The following is a 16,534-nucleotide window of genomic DNA, read 5'->3' on the forward strand; positions in this document are numbered from 1 at the left end:
ATTATATTGAGGGATTTCCACAGAAAATATCTAATAAATAAAACGAGTCGTATAAAAAAATCAAATTCAATTAATTTTTTCCTAGAAAAAAGTTTCTATCGACCATTTCATCCGAAAAAATCTTCCCGCCCATGCAACTAAACCCGAAAAAACTTCGAAAAATCCAAAACGACGAGAATATTTTCGCGCTACATTCGAGAACATTTGAGTTCACTCCGGGCCCGCAAAAGTCAGTGGCGCTGACGTTCCCCTAACCTTCCAACGGGTGTTGCGTGGGAATGTGTTGCGTCAATTTTTTAAGCCCCAGAGACCGATCCCAACGTAAAAAATCGGCACTCCATAAACAAAACAACAGTGAAACCCAGCGAAGTGATAATTGTCGACACAGTGAATAGTTTTCCTCCCCCAGTGTCTTGTTCCGTTCTGTTCGGGTTCTGTGCCCTGCTTCCTAGAAAATTCATACCGACAGGGTTCTCAGTTCCGTCGCCAGTTGAGTCCGATGACTCTGACGACGCGCCTCGAGCGAGCAACCCTAACCCGCAACCATGTCACTGAGTGTTTGACAGAGCAATTTGTTTTTAATCGTGCTGTGTTTATCATCAATTCCGAGGTTTAATCGTGCCCCTCGAATGGTCATTGACCATTCAGAAAAAAATTCAGATTGTTTTATTCGTAGTGTAGGTGAATAATTCAAGTTATACCAAAATGTGGTCATCACAGAGTGGTAATAACAATACAACAACAACAAATTCATCAGCGTCAGCTCAAAATTTACGAACACTGGGTATGACATCGGCAATTAGTGTTGCTGAACCAAAACCCAGTGATTTGACGAGAACAAATGAGCTCAGGGAGGCATTGAAACCGTACAATGTGTTCGAATCAGAGGAGGAGTTGAATCACAGAATGGAAATACTTAGGTAATTGTTGAGATGGAAATTTGGGAACATGGGAAACAAACAAGCGAAATATTGGGGCTCTTGGAATAACCTGGGACTTTGTTTTACAGTAAATTGAATGCCCTGGTGAAACAGTGGATCAAGGACACGTCTATCGCTAGAAATATGCCACCAAATGTTGCTGAAAATGTTGGTGGAAAAATTTACACATTTGGGTCCTACAGGTTAGGAGTACATCACAAAGGGGCTGATATCGATGCACTGTGCGTTGTGCCCAGGCATATATACAGAACAGATTATTTCTCGTCTTTTTTTGAATTACTTAAGAAGCAGCCAGAGGTCAGCGACTTGAGGGTAAGTCAATTTTTTAATTTTATGGGTCAATGGCTGTTGGTTGGGTTGTGGGTTCCAAGGACGTGATTGTCTTTGGAATAGGGTGAACAGGACAATTGCTGGATGGTTAAGGGAAATTTGAGTTTCGTGGTAGAATCTAAAATTGAAGAATTACATGATGGGGATATGATGGCTTCCATACCTTCGACAACGTTTTAATTAGCAGAAAAAAATTATTTGACGTGAAATTAACAAAACAAAGAATAATTAAATTAAGAAACAGTTGAATACAGTCGAAACCCCTAATTTCTGAACAATTGGGCCTTTTTTTTTATTTATCAAATGTCGATATTATAGAAAAAATGATTGATCACATGATTATACATGAGTAATACAATTTTCATTTTATTTATGGGATATTCAATACGAGTTGAAATCGTCCGGAAATTGACCTGTTTACCGTACATGAAGAAATCTGGGATTTTTATTGTATGGGGTGAACAGGCCAATTGCCGGACGCTTAATGGGAATTCGAGTTTCGTGGTAGGATCTAAAATAAAAGAATCACCTAAATGGGGATATGATGGCTTCCATACCTTCAACATTGTTTTAATTAGCAAAAAAAAATTATTTGAAGTGAAAATAACAAAACAAAGAATAATTGAATTAAGAAATAGTTGAATGCAGCCGGAACCCCTAATTTCTGGACAACTGGGCCATTTTTTTTATTTATTAAATGTCGATATTATAGAAGAAATTATTGATCACATGATTATACATGAGTAATATTATCAAAAGGTGAAATAATCAGTACAATTTTCATTTTATTTATGGGATAGTCAATACGAGTTGAAATCGTCCGGAAATTGACCTGTTTACCGTACATGGAGAAATCTGGGATTTTTATTTTATGGGGTGAACAGGCCAATTGCCGGACGCTTAATGGGAATTCGAGTTTCGTGGTAGGATCTAAAATAAAAGAATCACCTAAATGGGGATATGATGGCTTCCATACCTTCAACATTGTTTTAATTAGCAAAAAAAAATTATTTGAAGTGAAAATAACAAAACAAAGAATAATTGAATTAAGAAATAGTTGAATGCAGCCGGAACCCCTAATTTNTATTAAATGTCGATATTATAGAAAAAATAATTGATCAAATGATTATACATGAGTAATATTATTGAAAGGTGAAATAATCAGTACAATTTTCATTTTATTTATGGGATATTCAATACGAGTTGAAATCGTCCGGAAATTGACCTGTTTACCGTACATGGAGAAATCTGGGATTTTTATTTTATGGGGTGAACAGGCCAATTGCCGGACGCTTAATGGGAATTCGAGTTTCGTGGTAGGATCTAAAATAAAAGAATCACCTAAATGGGGATATGATGGCTTCCATACCTTCAACATTGTTTTAATTAGCAAAAAAAAATTATTTGATGTGAAAATAACAAAACAAAGAATAATTGAATTAAGAAATAGTTGAATGGAGCCGGAACCCCTAATTTATGGACAACTGGGCCATTTTTTTTATTTATTAAATGTCGATATTATAGAAAAAATAATTGATCAAATGATTATACATGAGTAATATTATTGAAAGGTGAAATAATCAGTACAATTTTAATTTTATTTATGGGATATTCAATACGAGTTGAAATCGTCCGGAAATTGACCTGTTTACCGTACATGGAGAAATCTGGGATTTTTATTTTATGGGGTGAACAGGCCAATTGCCGGACGCTTAATGGGAATTCGAGTTTCGTGGTAGGATCTAAAATAAAAGAATCACCTAAATGGGGATATGATGGCTTCCATACCTTCAACATTGTTTTAATTAGCAAAAAAAAATTATTTGAAGTGAAAATAACAAAACAAAGAATAATTGAATTAAGAAATAGTTGAATGGAGCCGGAACCCCTAATTTATGGACAACTGGGCCATTTTTTTTATTTATTAAATGTCGATATTATAGGAAAAATAATTGATCACATGATTATACATGAGTAATATTATTAAAAGGTGAAATAATCAGTACAATTTTCATTTTATTTATGGGATATTCAATACGAGTTGAAATCGTCCGGAAATTGACCTGTTTACCGTACATGGAGAAATCTGGGATTTTTATTCTATGGAGTGAACAGGTCAATTGCTAGACGATTAAGAGAAATTTGAGTTTTGTGGTAGAATCTAAAATTGAAGAATTACATGATGGGGATATGATGGCTTCCATACCTTCGACAACGTTTTAATTAGCAGAAAAAAAATATTTGAAGTGAAAATAACAAAACAAAGAATAATTAAATTAAGAAATTGTTGAATGGTCAAAATAGGAGTCGTGGGGGTCAGACTGGGGGTTAGTGAGCGGATCGAGCAGGGGGCGTAGTCCTTCAGTAAATTATAAAAATCTCAATTTTTCAAAGAAGGTCAAACATTCCATCTATTTTTTTTCTGTATAATATGAACACTTAAACATACCCAAGAATGTGTGTGGGGGGGGGCGAAGGCCCTTAATTCATGAATAATCGACTTTTCATCCTAAGTAATTTTTCTCAAATTTCTCAATTTTTTTATGCCTATGAGGAATATATTTATTTATTGTTAACGGAATTTGTTGCAAGTTCCAAGAGACTTGCAACTGGGTATCGCCCGGGGGCCTTCAGCCGAGTATTTACATTTTATGTACCTAATAATCCATAAAATACATAAAGAAAGAGTCTGTTTGTGTGTTCATTTTGCTGGCTGAGCATCGAGAAATTGAAGATAGTTTTTACAAGATTGAGCGCATGATGAGATGGTAGAGTATAAAGCGATGATATGAAGAGTGAGGAGTTGAAAAATTTCACCGTTCATTGTTGGAGGTGAACAATGAGGAATACATTTTTAATTCTACTATTTATTCTTCAAGTGACGTAGATACATGAAATGTCGTGGTACAATAGCAATTATGTGTATACGCATTCTAAGTAGTATTCCTGATGTATCTTCATTGATTGATGTCGCTAATTGATTCATTGCAGGCAGTGGAGGAAGCTTTTGTGCCAGTCATAAAGATGAATTTCGATGGCATTGAAATTGACATGTTATTTGCCAAATTGGCACTAAAAGAAATTCCTGATTCGATGGTAAGTAACTCAAATAATGCATGAGAAAACCAAATACGAAAATGTGGAATGCAGAATTTTTCAACCATGTTTTTATTCTCCAGGATTTGCGGGACGATATGTTGTTGAAGAATTTGGATCAGAAGTGTGTGAGGAGTCTCAATGGATGTCGAGTCACAGATGAAATACTAAGACTTGTTCCTAACATAGAGAACTTCAGACTTGCACTGAGAGCTATCAAGTTATGGGCGAAGCGTAAGATTTGTCTCCACTTTGATTTACAAAAACTCATCACGTGTGAAAAATTTTAATAGGAAAACCTGGCGCTTTCTTGAAGAAATTCATTTGAATTTTTATTGGAATTCTAAGAAGTCTAATGGAGTTCTGGTGAAATGCTATCAAATATTTCTATTTGTTTTTTTTTCGACAATCGTATTCGAGATTATGCAACCGTGTCTTCTTTGGGCATTTCTTGGGCATAAATTTTGCCTCATTAATACGCTCTATTTTCATTGGTTTCTCGTAATGAAATTTTAAAAAATAGAAAATTCGTGTCCGAGAATTCTTATCAAAAAATCAACATATATAGACTTTTGGTTTGTAAACAAAAATCATTCCACTGAATTTCTATTGGAATTCCATTAACCTTTCGCTGGTCGCGGTAGCTCACCTGACGTCTGTCGTCGCGCCGTACGTGGTTTCAGCGATACAGCGTTGCCACCGGCAATATCTTTTCCATCGGGCCCTCGAACGTCAAAACACTCGTTCACGTTGGACTTTTTATGACGTTTTATGAGTTAAAATTCGTGGATTTTTTTCATTGTTATTTGAACTCTTTTCACACAATCAATAATACATTTCTTATTCTATTTTGAATTTCTCACCAACTTGAATCTTTAATCAATCATCACCAACGACTGAAACTTCAAAATAAGCTGATATTCATCTATTTTTTTATTCCTACTGTTTATTAATTTTTGGTTCTTTACGTGAATTATTCCATTCAGCAGCCATCAACACTGGCAACCTAGAAACCATTTTATATCTATTTTTTGTTTTTTTTTTTTTTTTTTCCCATTTTTTCCCTTGTACTGACGACAAAATTAACTCATGCTATAGTATTTTATTTAATTTTTTTCGTTTTTTTCGTCTTCAGGATTAGATTAAGTTAATTCGATCCGTTCTTATTCTTGGTATATAGGTATATTTTTGGCAACTGTAAAACTACACCTTTTACGATCCTACCGACAAATAACCCCATCAAATATCTTTTCTAATAATGAAAGAATACCCATCAATTCGATTTCTGTCCGTGAGTTTTGATAGAATAATGAATGTAGTGAACGGCATTGAATAGCAAAAATCACCAATTGGAGACTGCAAATTAAAAAAAATGATAATCCGCTAGAAAATGGACAAATTTGTTTTTTTCTTCAAATATGGGAAGGACATCAAATATTTTCAAGTTTTATGATCTCATTTTAACGAGAAGATATGAAAAATTGCAAAATAACGTGGGCGGGAAGAGATAAAAAATTTCATTTTTCAATGTCTCCGGACAGTTCTAAAATTGATATATTTTTTCGAATAATGACAATGTCACACTGCTTTTTTCAAGTACCGCAAGTATTTGATGGAAAATTTCGGTAAATTTTTTTCAATTTCTTCTCTACGGAAAGAAGTAGGCAAGAAACAATGAAATTTTCATTTTTCTATCACATTCAGTTGTTAATCAACATCAGTAATTGAGTAATTTATATTTCCATACGATTGTTTTTGCAGAAGTTCATATCTAATCCATAAAAATTTTCTTTGAAAAATAGCGAAAATTGTAGGATTAGTAAGTTTTCTATGAGTCGAAAAAATCGAAAAATGGGATTAAAATAAAATGATTCGATGGCTATTTTCGTCACAGAAAGCTTAACCATTAATCTACGATTACAAAAAATCTGGAAAATGATTTTCAGAACAGACCAATGTAGGAAGAGAAGATTACACTTTTTTTAACTAACAAGGAATTGAAAAAAAAATCGTCGAAATTTTTCATCAAATATTTCTGCTAATTGAAAAAAGTGGCGTGATCCCCCCTTAAGTCCTACTAGAATTTCTTATAGGAAACGTTAGGTTCTTCTGTTAAATTTTCTAATACGTGGTCGACTCTTCCATAGGAATTCTCACAGAGATTTTCTTTTGTATTTACAGGGCACGGAATTTACAGCAACGTTTTGGGTTATCTCGGTGGTGTATCGTGGGCAATGCTTGTTGCGAGAACGTGTCAATTGTATCCAAATGCAGTTGCTGCTACATTAATTGAAAAGTTTTTTCTCGTATTTTCACAGTGGAAGTGGCCTCAGCCGGTTTTGCTTAAGCAGCCTGATACTGTTAATCTAGGTTTTCCAGTTTGGGATCCAAGGGTGAGTTCTACCGGTCTTTATGTTGCATCAAACTACTGCATGCAGAATTAATGGGACAAAGTGGGAGGAAGGCAGTTTAATTGCGGATGGTACAAGATATAAAGAATACCCGAGCAGATATTTTTTTATTTTTCTGATTGTCAAAGCATTATCTAACCACCTCCTTAAGGCCCGGGTGTACTGTCTTTCGAACGTCATCTCGATGTTTTTTTCATCTTTCGTCATCTGAAATTGTCAATCAAGTCCTGCATCATACAGAAGTTTTGAAAAATTATGAATGAATAATCAAAAAAAGTAGAAAAAATTCTTAACTTTTTCAAAGAGCATTTTTAATTTATATTCAGAATAAGTTAAATAACAAGAAATTGAAAAATGTATTTGATTTACGGTGACAAATGGCGGCCTGTCACCCAATATCATGCAGGGGGAGGACTGATTTCGTAAATCTTTTCCCCACACTGCACAGAGACATTTATTACGGAAAAGGCTCTTTGAAAAAAGTTGTAATATTTTGGAGATTTTTTTAATCGCACTTATCACACAAGAATGGCAGATGACTACATACCACTGTTTTGAAAATTGAGATACCAAGCTGTCACTTCCCATGAGTAGTTAGTGTTTTATTATCCACCATAGAAAATGAAAGCTAATAGATAATTTGCCACAGCGAATCAGATATTTGTAATTTCCACTTTTTTCAACTCATTCTGAATCTCAATTAAAAACGCTCTTTGAAAAGGTTCAGAATTTTTTCTATTTTTCTTATCATTCTATCATAATTTTTGGGAATTTCTACATGGTGTACCACTCAATTGACAATTTTGGATTACGAAAGATAAAAAAAATCCAGATAACATTCGAAAGATAGTACACCCGGGCCTTAAATTACATTTATTCATCTTTAAAAATTTATATGCTTTCATTCTATGCATTTATTCCACTTTTTATTTAAATATTCATTGATCGATGCATATGAAAGTGAAAAAGTTGACAACAATTACACTTATGATCATCTAATACGAATATCGCAATTCATCTTTATACTTAATATATACGCGAATTAATTCCCAAATGCATGAAACAGTGATTGATTGATCAGTAGTCAATTACTTTCTGATTTCTTCATTTTATTACTTTTCACATTGATTATTTTAATGATGACTTAAGGCCCGGGTGGATTATTCTTCGAACGTTATCTCGATTGTCTTTCCATCTTCATAATATAAAATATATCACAATTTCATTGAATTTTACACCACGCAGGAGTCCTTAAGAATTATGACTGTACATTCAAAAAAAGTAGAAAAAAACTGAACATTTTCAAATCGCGTTTTTAATGAAGATTAAGAGATAAGTCCGACAGAAACGAAATAGTGAATGGATAATTTATCACGGTAACTAACGATCTGCCAGCCATTAGATACATCAAATTACGAATTTGCAATGTCCTCCCTATTGGATTTATTTCCCAATATTATTCAAAAACGCTCTTTGAACATGTTCAGCTTTTTTTCAAAGTTGTTTTCATTGAACAATCGTAATTTTTGGAGACTCCAGAGCTATGTAAAACTTAATAGCAATTGGAGATCATTTCAAATTATCAAAGTAAAAAAAAACAACCAAGATCACGTTCCAAACATAATCCCCGCGGGCCTTAAATAAGTTTCTCAATCGATTGAATATTTAATCGTGTTAATACTCTCCGAATTACACATATTACTTGGCATCAATTTAAATTGATGTCACCGCATTTATTCATCTCTAAAAGTTTATACACTTTCATTCTATCCATAGATTCCACTCATCATTTACATATTCATTAATCGATAAATGTCAAAATGAAAGAACTAACAATAATTATTACGACAATGATCATCTAATACAAATATTGTAGCACCGGATTTTCTCGTCTGAGATTTACTAGACCCATTTCTCCAGGAAAAAAAATACATTTCCTCGCACAATTAAATCACGAATGAATGAAATTGAAAAAATATAGGTGAACGTTTCGGATCGGTATCATCTAATGCCGATAATAACTCCTGCATATCCCCAACAAAATTCCACATTCAACGTATCAGCGTCGACGAGAACGATAATGCAGGAGGCTTTTGAGCACGGTTTATCATTGACTGAAGAGATCATCATGGGCAAAGCAACGTGGGACAAATTATTCGAGCCACCCAACTTCTTTTGTAAATACAAACACTATATTGTACTGCTGGCTAGTAGCTCGTCAGCTGAGGATCAGCTTGAGTGGTGTGGTCTTGTCGAATCGAAAATACGACATTTGATAGGTATGTACGATTTGAGATAAAAATTGACAGAAATTTATGGATATCCAAGTACTCTGGTTATTTTTTTCTCCAGTGAAATGCTTTTCTACTTTTATAGCCGAACATCAGAGCTTTCATTTGAGCCCCGTTTAACCCTACGTTTCCGGAGATTTGACAATGATTTGGTCTGAATTTGAAACTCGATATTGAACCGTTGGAAAGCGTTTTAAAAATCTGAAAAAAAATTAGAGAGTTTATTTTTGGAGGAAGATTGATGAAATAGATTTTTTTAAATTGCATTTTTTAGAAATGACGAGCATTTTCTATAAATAATTTATAAACAATCAATTTTCCACCATAACAATCATTTGTTCGGAATCGTAACAAATTTATTCATATTCAGAATTTTACCACGAATCGATTTAATGCCTAAAAAATGAGGTTTCCGAAAGTTTAAACAATTTCAATTATTTATTTGTAAATAACTAATGTTTACAAAATTGTCATTCGATGCAAAATGTAATTTGAACGACGCTGAATATTCATAATTTTTTTCAAATTTTTCTCACGCAAGTTAATTGACAAATTTGATGATTGAAAATAGTTGCATCTATAGTGTGGTCTGTACCAAATTGTAACAGATACTTGGATATCCTTAAAAAGACATTTAATTGATGAACTTAGAGCTCTCCAAGAAATTCAATTAAAAATTATGCGCCAAAACAGTCAATAGTTTTTTATTTTTCATTTGTTTTCATAATAAAATCCAAGGAAAGAAAATTAGAAAATTTCTTCTCAAAAATTTTCAAGTAAAAAATCCCAACAGCATGAATTACCATAGAAAAATCAATATCTACAGAATTTTTTTATAGAAAAACATGTATCGAAAACAGATAGAATTTTTCAAACGAATTTTATAAGAACTCCAATAGAATTCTCACAGAGTCCCACTTGAAATTTGATATAATTCCTTAGAGATAGCGTTAGGTTTTTCAATTAAATTTTTTTATACACGAATTTATTCACACATGCATGAGTTTATGATAAATTAATTGACGACCCGATTAATTATTCATTGATCAGTAGTCTGTCAATTCTGATTTCTTATTTATTTTATTAATTTATATTATTTACTTTATTTCATTACTTTCTTTTTTATTATTTCAATAATCACTCAAATATTTAATCTTGAAAAAAGGAACATTGGAGAGAAATCCACACATCAATCTTGCACACGTGAATCCCGAAGGGCACGCTCCAGTTAATCCTGAGCAAGGGCGTAATTGTTCGATGTGGTTTATTGGTCTGTCATTTGCCAAGAGTGAAAATCTCAATATTGATCTCACCTATGATATCAAAACTTTCGTTGAAACAAGTAAGTCCAGAATTTTCACTAGCATGGGGATGTATCCGATGTTGTTTGAAGCAATACTCACCCGGATTTTGTTTGTATAGTTGAAAGACAAGCCGAACAAATTAGTATGTTGAAGGAGGGCATGTGGATTGAGGCAAAACACGTGAAGAGGAAGGATTTACATCTCTATGTATCACCTAAATTACTTAAGCGTGAGAGAAAGGTAAGGTTTTTTTTATAGATATGGCTTATGAGACCTATACAATTATTTAAAAAAATCAATCGAAAAATCTAGCGTTTTTCTAAGAAATTCGATTGAATTTTTATTGAAAATTCTATTGTAATTCTATTAAAATTGCATTCAATAATTATATTTCTTTGGTTAAAAGTAATCACGGCTTGGCATAAATAATGGTGGCTTTTTTCACCAATTTTGGTGAAGTTTATTCAACTTTATTCAGTCATTTTCAAGAGATAAATATTTGACTTTGAGAAAAATCAATTAATTTTAATTCTTGTATTGAAATTCCTGGACATAAATTTTTCAATACACAATGTTTCTTGCTGTATTTTAATTCGTTTGTCATGAGAAAATTCAAGAAAACTTGGAAAATTCATACTCAAGAGTTTTTAAAGAAAAAATTCCAAGAGAATAAGATATCTAGAAAAATTAGAATCTGTAAACTTTTTTCGATAAAAAAAAGTAAATTGCAAACAGTAAAGTTGGATAATTTTCAACAGAATTCTAATAAAAGTCCTCTATGTCCAATATAAATTCAATAAAGATTCTTACACATAACACTGGATTTTTCTACTAAATTTTATCATAAGTACGCAGAAACTATTTCCTGAGGGATGTTCCATGTCTCCTTTTAGATTCTAGATTCACTTCTGATAATTAAGAATAACAATTGTAATTCTTGCTCTCTCATTAATCATACTCTTTTCCTTTCCTCAGGTTTCAGGGGGTGGACATCGTAATGGAAACCTGGCAGCTGTGGAGAAAGCAGGTGGGCTTGCTGCAAAGAGTCAAACAGAGAGTATAACCACAAAACGTCTCTCAGACCAGGGCACCGACGGTGGTGGAAAGAAACGAAAGACACAGGAGAGTGAACAACCGATCAAACAGGTAAGAAGACACTACTTCCCCCAAATAACTCATGATAATGCAGTAGTGAAGCGTTAAACCGAGTTAAGTCGATTTTGACTTTTGGTCAATTTTTGATGAATATCTCGGAATCTAATAGAGATAGCAAAATTTTCCTCATGACCTTTTTCATAGCCCTTGATTGACTCTACAAAAAAGGTCATGACAAAAATTTTTGTATCTCATTTAGATTCTGAGATATTCGTCAAAAACTGGCCAATAGTCAAAAACGACTTGACTCGGTCTACCGCTTCGTTACTGAATGATGATTATGATGATGGTGATTGTTCTTTTTTCCTCCAGACAGAGAATGGCACGTTTCCAGGAGAACCTTGTGGTGAAGACAGTAACTCCAGGTTCAGCCTCGACGAATACAAACAGAATTTGGCACCTAGCAAGGACGTAAGATTTAAAAATTCTTCATAATATTCTATGATCATAAACTTAAAAGTTATCACGTATTTCATGGAGAAAATTAATCAATGGAGAGAATGGAGACGTTTTAAGAGAGTGAGGTAAAATGCTAAACAGCTTTCAGTGGACGTCACTAGTTCCAACGAGTGATGAAATAATACTTTATTATTATCTGTTATTATTATTCCGCCTATTTAGTGCCGACGAGGTGATTCAGAACAACTTGAGACCTTTACTTTTGATGAATATTGCCTATGCTGAGGGAGATTGGTTCTGAAAGAATGAGAAAACGTAGTATTTTCTGTTAGGAATTCTATTTAATCTCTATTGCAATTCTACAAGAATTATCTTGGGACTGTATCAGTATTCTATTGAAAATTGCGCAACTTTTCCGAAAGAATTTTGTTTTTCTGTAAGAATTTTGGACGTGAAATTTCTGAGTTTGTTTTTTACTTTGTTGCGAGAAATGAAAAAAATGGGAAAGTTTATGGTCAAGAATTTCTATAGAAAAAAAAAATCAAGAGAACGATGCATGTAGAAAAATCGGTCTAGTGACTTTGTTAAAATCAAATATCTTCATAAATTCTACGGCAAAACTGCATTATTCTAATAGAAATTCAACCATTCTATGAAAAATTATAGAAATGGGTAAATTCTATTGAATTTTCAGTACAATTTGAAATTCCGTAATTTTTTTGTCCCTAAATAAAATCCAATGGCAATTCAATTTCTTATTCTCTAGATCAATATATTGATAAAAATTTAGTTTCCAAGATATTTACTGAAAACTGAAGTCCCCAATGACTGCACTGAAAGAAAAACAAACACATTGTCAAACAAGTCTTGTTTGTGCCAACAAAATCGCTAGTTGAAAATTGCCAAAAACGAATTTGTTTGATTCGAATTTGAAAGTCTCAAACATGAATAATTGTTCTGCTTTCGACAGCAACGAAATATTTGGCTCAAGAGGCAGATAATTCACACCAGACGGTGTCGTTTCAGGATGAAAATATCTCATATACTGGAAAATTCATCAACAAATATTTTATCCCTAAGTTACAAGATTGCTATCACATCATTATTATTGTTCCATTTAAGGGTTCATTTCTTGTCTGTGATTATTAGACAGCCGAAACGAAAAACTACTATCCCTTGTTCCGCATAAATCAAAGATTTTTTGGGAGCAACATACGTATGGGACTATCGAATAACGAAGGAACAGCGCTAGAAATGAAATTTCTTGCGTGTACAGAAAATGCAATTTTTTTTCAACTACTAAATCTATTTTTGCGACAAAAATTTTTCATTCCGGGGCACTCTCTGCATGTTTGGCACAAGTAAGACTTGTTTGAGAACTTTGCCGTTTTTCTCTCAGTGTGGAATGACTCATCTGGTCTTACAAATTATTTACTGAATTCTTAACGGTATACTTTTCGATACGTCAATGAAATATTTCAGGAAACATCAACCGGTAGTTCAACAGTCCCCCAGGAGGTATGCACTTGACGGAATTACGACTGTCACATAAGAATACACAAGTCGATGGATTCACGTTCAGGTTACTTAGAGTATAAGCCACTCTCAAACCATTATCCACTGCCCACTGATCGAGAGCCTACCTGGCCCCATCTCCCTCACTCCCAATATTCAACAGAGGTGCAACATTTTTCATAAAGTGTTGAGGAAAAAGTACACGAGTTTAAAACAAACTAAACCATCTTTTAGACTCAATCTAGATGATTCGTAGATTCATCGGACTCGGCACAACCGATTTAACAAATTGGTAAGTCAATGTTATTTAATGATGGAGAGGGGGGCAGTGAGGATTGGAGAATTACTCTCTCCAGATTATCGTAATCGAGCACTTTTAATTGATGTTGCTCACATGTGAGAATAAAAATGGAAAAAAAGCAACGCGAATAATCCGCAATTTTTTTTTTCACTCTCACGATACGTTTTCAACGCTATTTCATTATTATTTCCACTGTATAGAGATTGTTTCCACGATGACGACGCAGTTGGTACGAGTTACAAAATAATGAATGAATAGCAATTGTAGTCGTTCCCTGAATCAAGGTTTTATGAATAGCTGTTGTATAAAATTTTTTTATCCCGTAAACTAATTGAGTACGAAGATTGGATGAATCGTATTACATGTTTATTTATTCTTTACGGAGAATAGTGAAAAATCAAGGAGTCATCATTCAATATTTTTCCTCCAATTTTCATATCGAAAAGTAAAAAAATTTTATGCAAAACCCTGTCGAGTGCTAATTGAACGGTTTTTCCTATTTTATTTTTAGACATTGGTTTCAATTTTATAAAATTTATCTAGTTTTTTTTCTTTCTACGAGGCTCACATGAATTATCATTCACTCACTCATGAATAGATACCACTCATAACATTATTTTTAGTTAATGAATGCACTTCGTTTGCTGAAAATAATGGGGTTATTATAGTTTCAAAATCCATCACTTGTAAATTTGTAATGCAGTTTCAAATCGTCAGGACGAATGGTCCTGCTGGGGAGGGAGGGGTGAACGTGGAGGGTAACAGTGAACAACACTGCACAAGTTCTAAGTAGCACTACGACGTGAATTATGGGTGTTGATTAATCGTACCAATACAACCTTGGAGGGACTTTACATCATTTGACGTTGCAATATCGACGATAACGGTTTAATCATGAACAACGTGACTTGCTTTTTGCGCATGTATATGGCTAATTTTTTTGGGCATCATTTTGTTTTTGTAAATTAGAAATAACCGGGTGACGTTTTTTTGACCCCTGGAACAATAAAAATCGGACGATAAAAGGTTTACTACTTTCTCCTGTTCATGAGATTTACTTAATGCTTCTTCAGATATGGCTGGCATCCCATCGCTCTCTTAATAAGAAACTGGTGAAGTTGAAAAATAATTTAGAAAACGGCAGTGAAATGGGGAAATGTGAAAATTTGATCATTACGAACTACTGATTATTTAATTATTTCAATTGCTGGTGATTCTAGGAGGGACTTTTTTATTATTTTCAGGAGATATGATAAATTTCTCGATATTGTCTCCTGAATTCCATCCTTTCTGAGATAATCTGGTAATTGAATAGATGTTCACGTAGCAAAAAATTGAATCGAAAAAAAATTCTATGTGTTTTTGTTTGCTGTGCGTTTTTTAATAGATATTTTGTCGTAAAAAAAAATCTACAGATGTTGATTGTTGAATTCTTAGGTATGACTTTCCAAAATTTTTGTCCGTATTTTATTATGCGAAACAAATGTGAGTCCAGTAAAAAAAACTTGGAAAAATTATGGGCAAGAATTTCAATAGAAAAATCAAAATCTATTGATTTTTTAAACTTAAATATATTCATTAAAAAATGCTTTAAATTTAAACGTAAAAAACAATACAATTATTTTATGAAATTTAACCAGAATTGAAGAAACTCTAGGTTTTTCTATTCAATTTTTCACAGGCGTATGAATTTTGATTTTCATTTTTTATCATTTCACTACTGAAATTACAAGATGAGGTAATTAGTCAACCCCAGAAGTGATGGTACATGTAAATAATGATCCGATCAACGAAATGTATATTATGCCTCGACTATTCGTCCATATTAGAGATTATTGCGAGACATTGAAACCTGAATGACGACTGTTGGATGAAAAATGCAACAAAGAAGGAACCAACATGTGCGTCACGAGTGGGCGTTTCTCTCTTTGTTGCGGTGTACAGCAAGATGGGTTTATTAAAGCAAAAATAAAATTATCAGATATTATTTTCGGTTGTAATCGGTAAATCACTGCTGCGAACAAGCTGACGAATATTCCATCACTCAAAAAGATGATTCGATGAGAATAAAAGTAAATAGAATATAAAATGAGTTATTGGTGTAGCAATTGATGGAGTTTTATTCGCGTTTTTATTTTGTCGGTTGTTCAATAGACAAATAACGAGTAAATATATCGATATACGAGAATTACTCATAAGTATATTATTCAAATGAACGTCTAATTCGATTTAAAGTATATTTCCTGAATCATTATTGTCAATTCTCGTTTTATATGAAAATATAATAAAGAAACACAATGTCTTATATATGTTATATTCAGATTAATCATGTGGCAATGTATCATCCTCTGTACTTCGTGTTTCTTTAATCAATAAAGGGAAAATAAATTTTTCTTCCGTCACCTTCAATAAGTGTGTTCATTATTTTTGGGCATCCCCTTTCGAATCCTAATTCACTTGAAAAAGTGCCGTGAGATTTTTTATGTTCAGTCTTACCGTTGATTATACGTTGATATTTCCCTCAAGTTTTCCTGCATATCAACGATTGGGATTAGCTTTGCAGTACAATCCCTCGCGCTACGCGCTCGGGATTTTAATCTGCAAAAATAATCCCTCCCGTTGCTATGCAACAAAACATTCGGGAAATATCCGGTAATTTTGAAGGTCTTGGGGTATTATACCTGAAAATCTAATTTTCAAAAAAAAAATCGACTTGAACCGTTCCGCTTCGCAACTGAGTTCAACGTCCCTCTCTTGAAAAGCACTCCTAAAATATCCACGAAATTGCATG

At 33.3% G+C, this 16,534-nt stretch overlaps 1 protein-coding gene across 1 annotated transcript; it reads left to right on the forward strand.

Moving 5' to 3' along the window:
• The first annotated feature begins 254 nt into the window (after positions 1 to 254).
• LOC107038826 (poly(A) polymerase type 3) lies at positions 255 to 16,152 on the forward strand. The gene is made up of 11 exons (XM_015258125.1): positions 255 to 920; positions 1,010 to 1,253; positions 4,263 to 4,367; positions 4,451 to 4,601; positions 6,549 to 6,760; positions 8,760 to 9,057; positions 10,235 to 10,411; positions 10,492 to 10,613; positions 11,349 to 11,519; positions 11,841 to 11,939; positions 13,410 to 16,152. Exons 1-11 carry the CDS (start codon positions 706 to 708, stop codon positions 13,455 to 13,457), a joined length of 1,842 nt encoding a protein of 613 aa, XP_015113611.1. The 5' UTR covers positions 255 to 705; the 3' UTR covers positions 13,458 to 16,152.
• The last annotated feature ends 382 nt before the right edge of the window (positions 16,153 to 16,534 follow it).

The sequence above is a fragment of the Diachasma alloeum genome, unplaced genomic scaffold, assembly GCF_001412515.2.
Source record: "Diachasma alloeum isolate Michigan unplaced genomic scaffold, Dall2.0 Dall_scaffold_00288, whole genome shotgun sequence".
Classification (NCBI taxonomy): Eukaryota; Metazoa; Arthropoda; class Insecta; order Hymenoptera; family Braconidae; genus Diachasma; species Diachasma alloeum.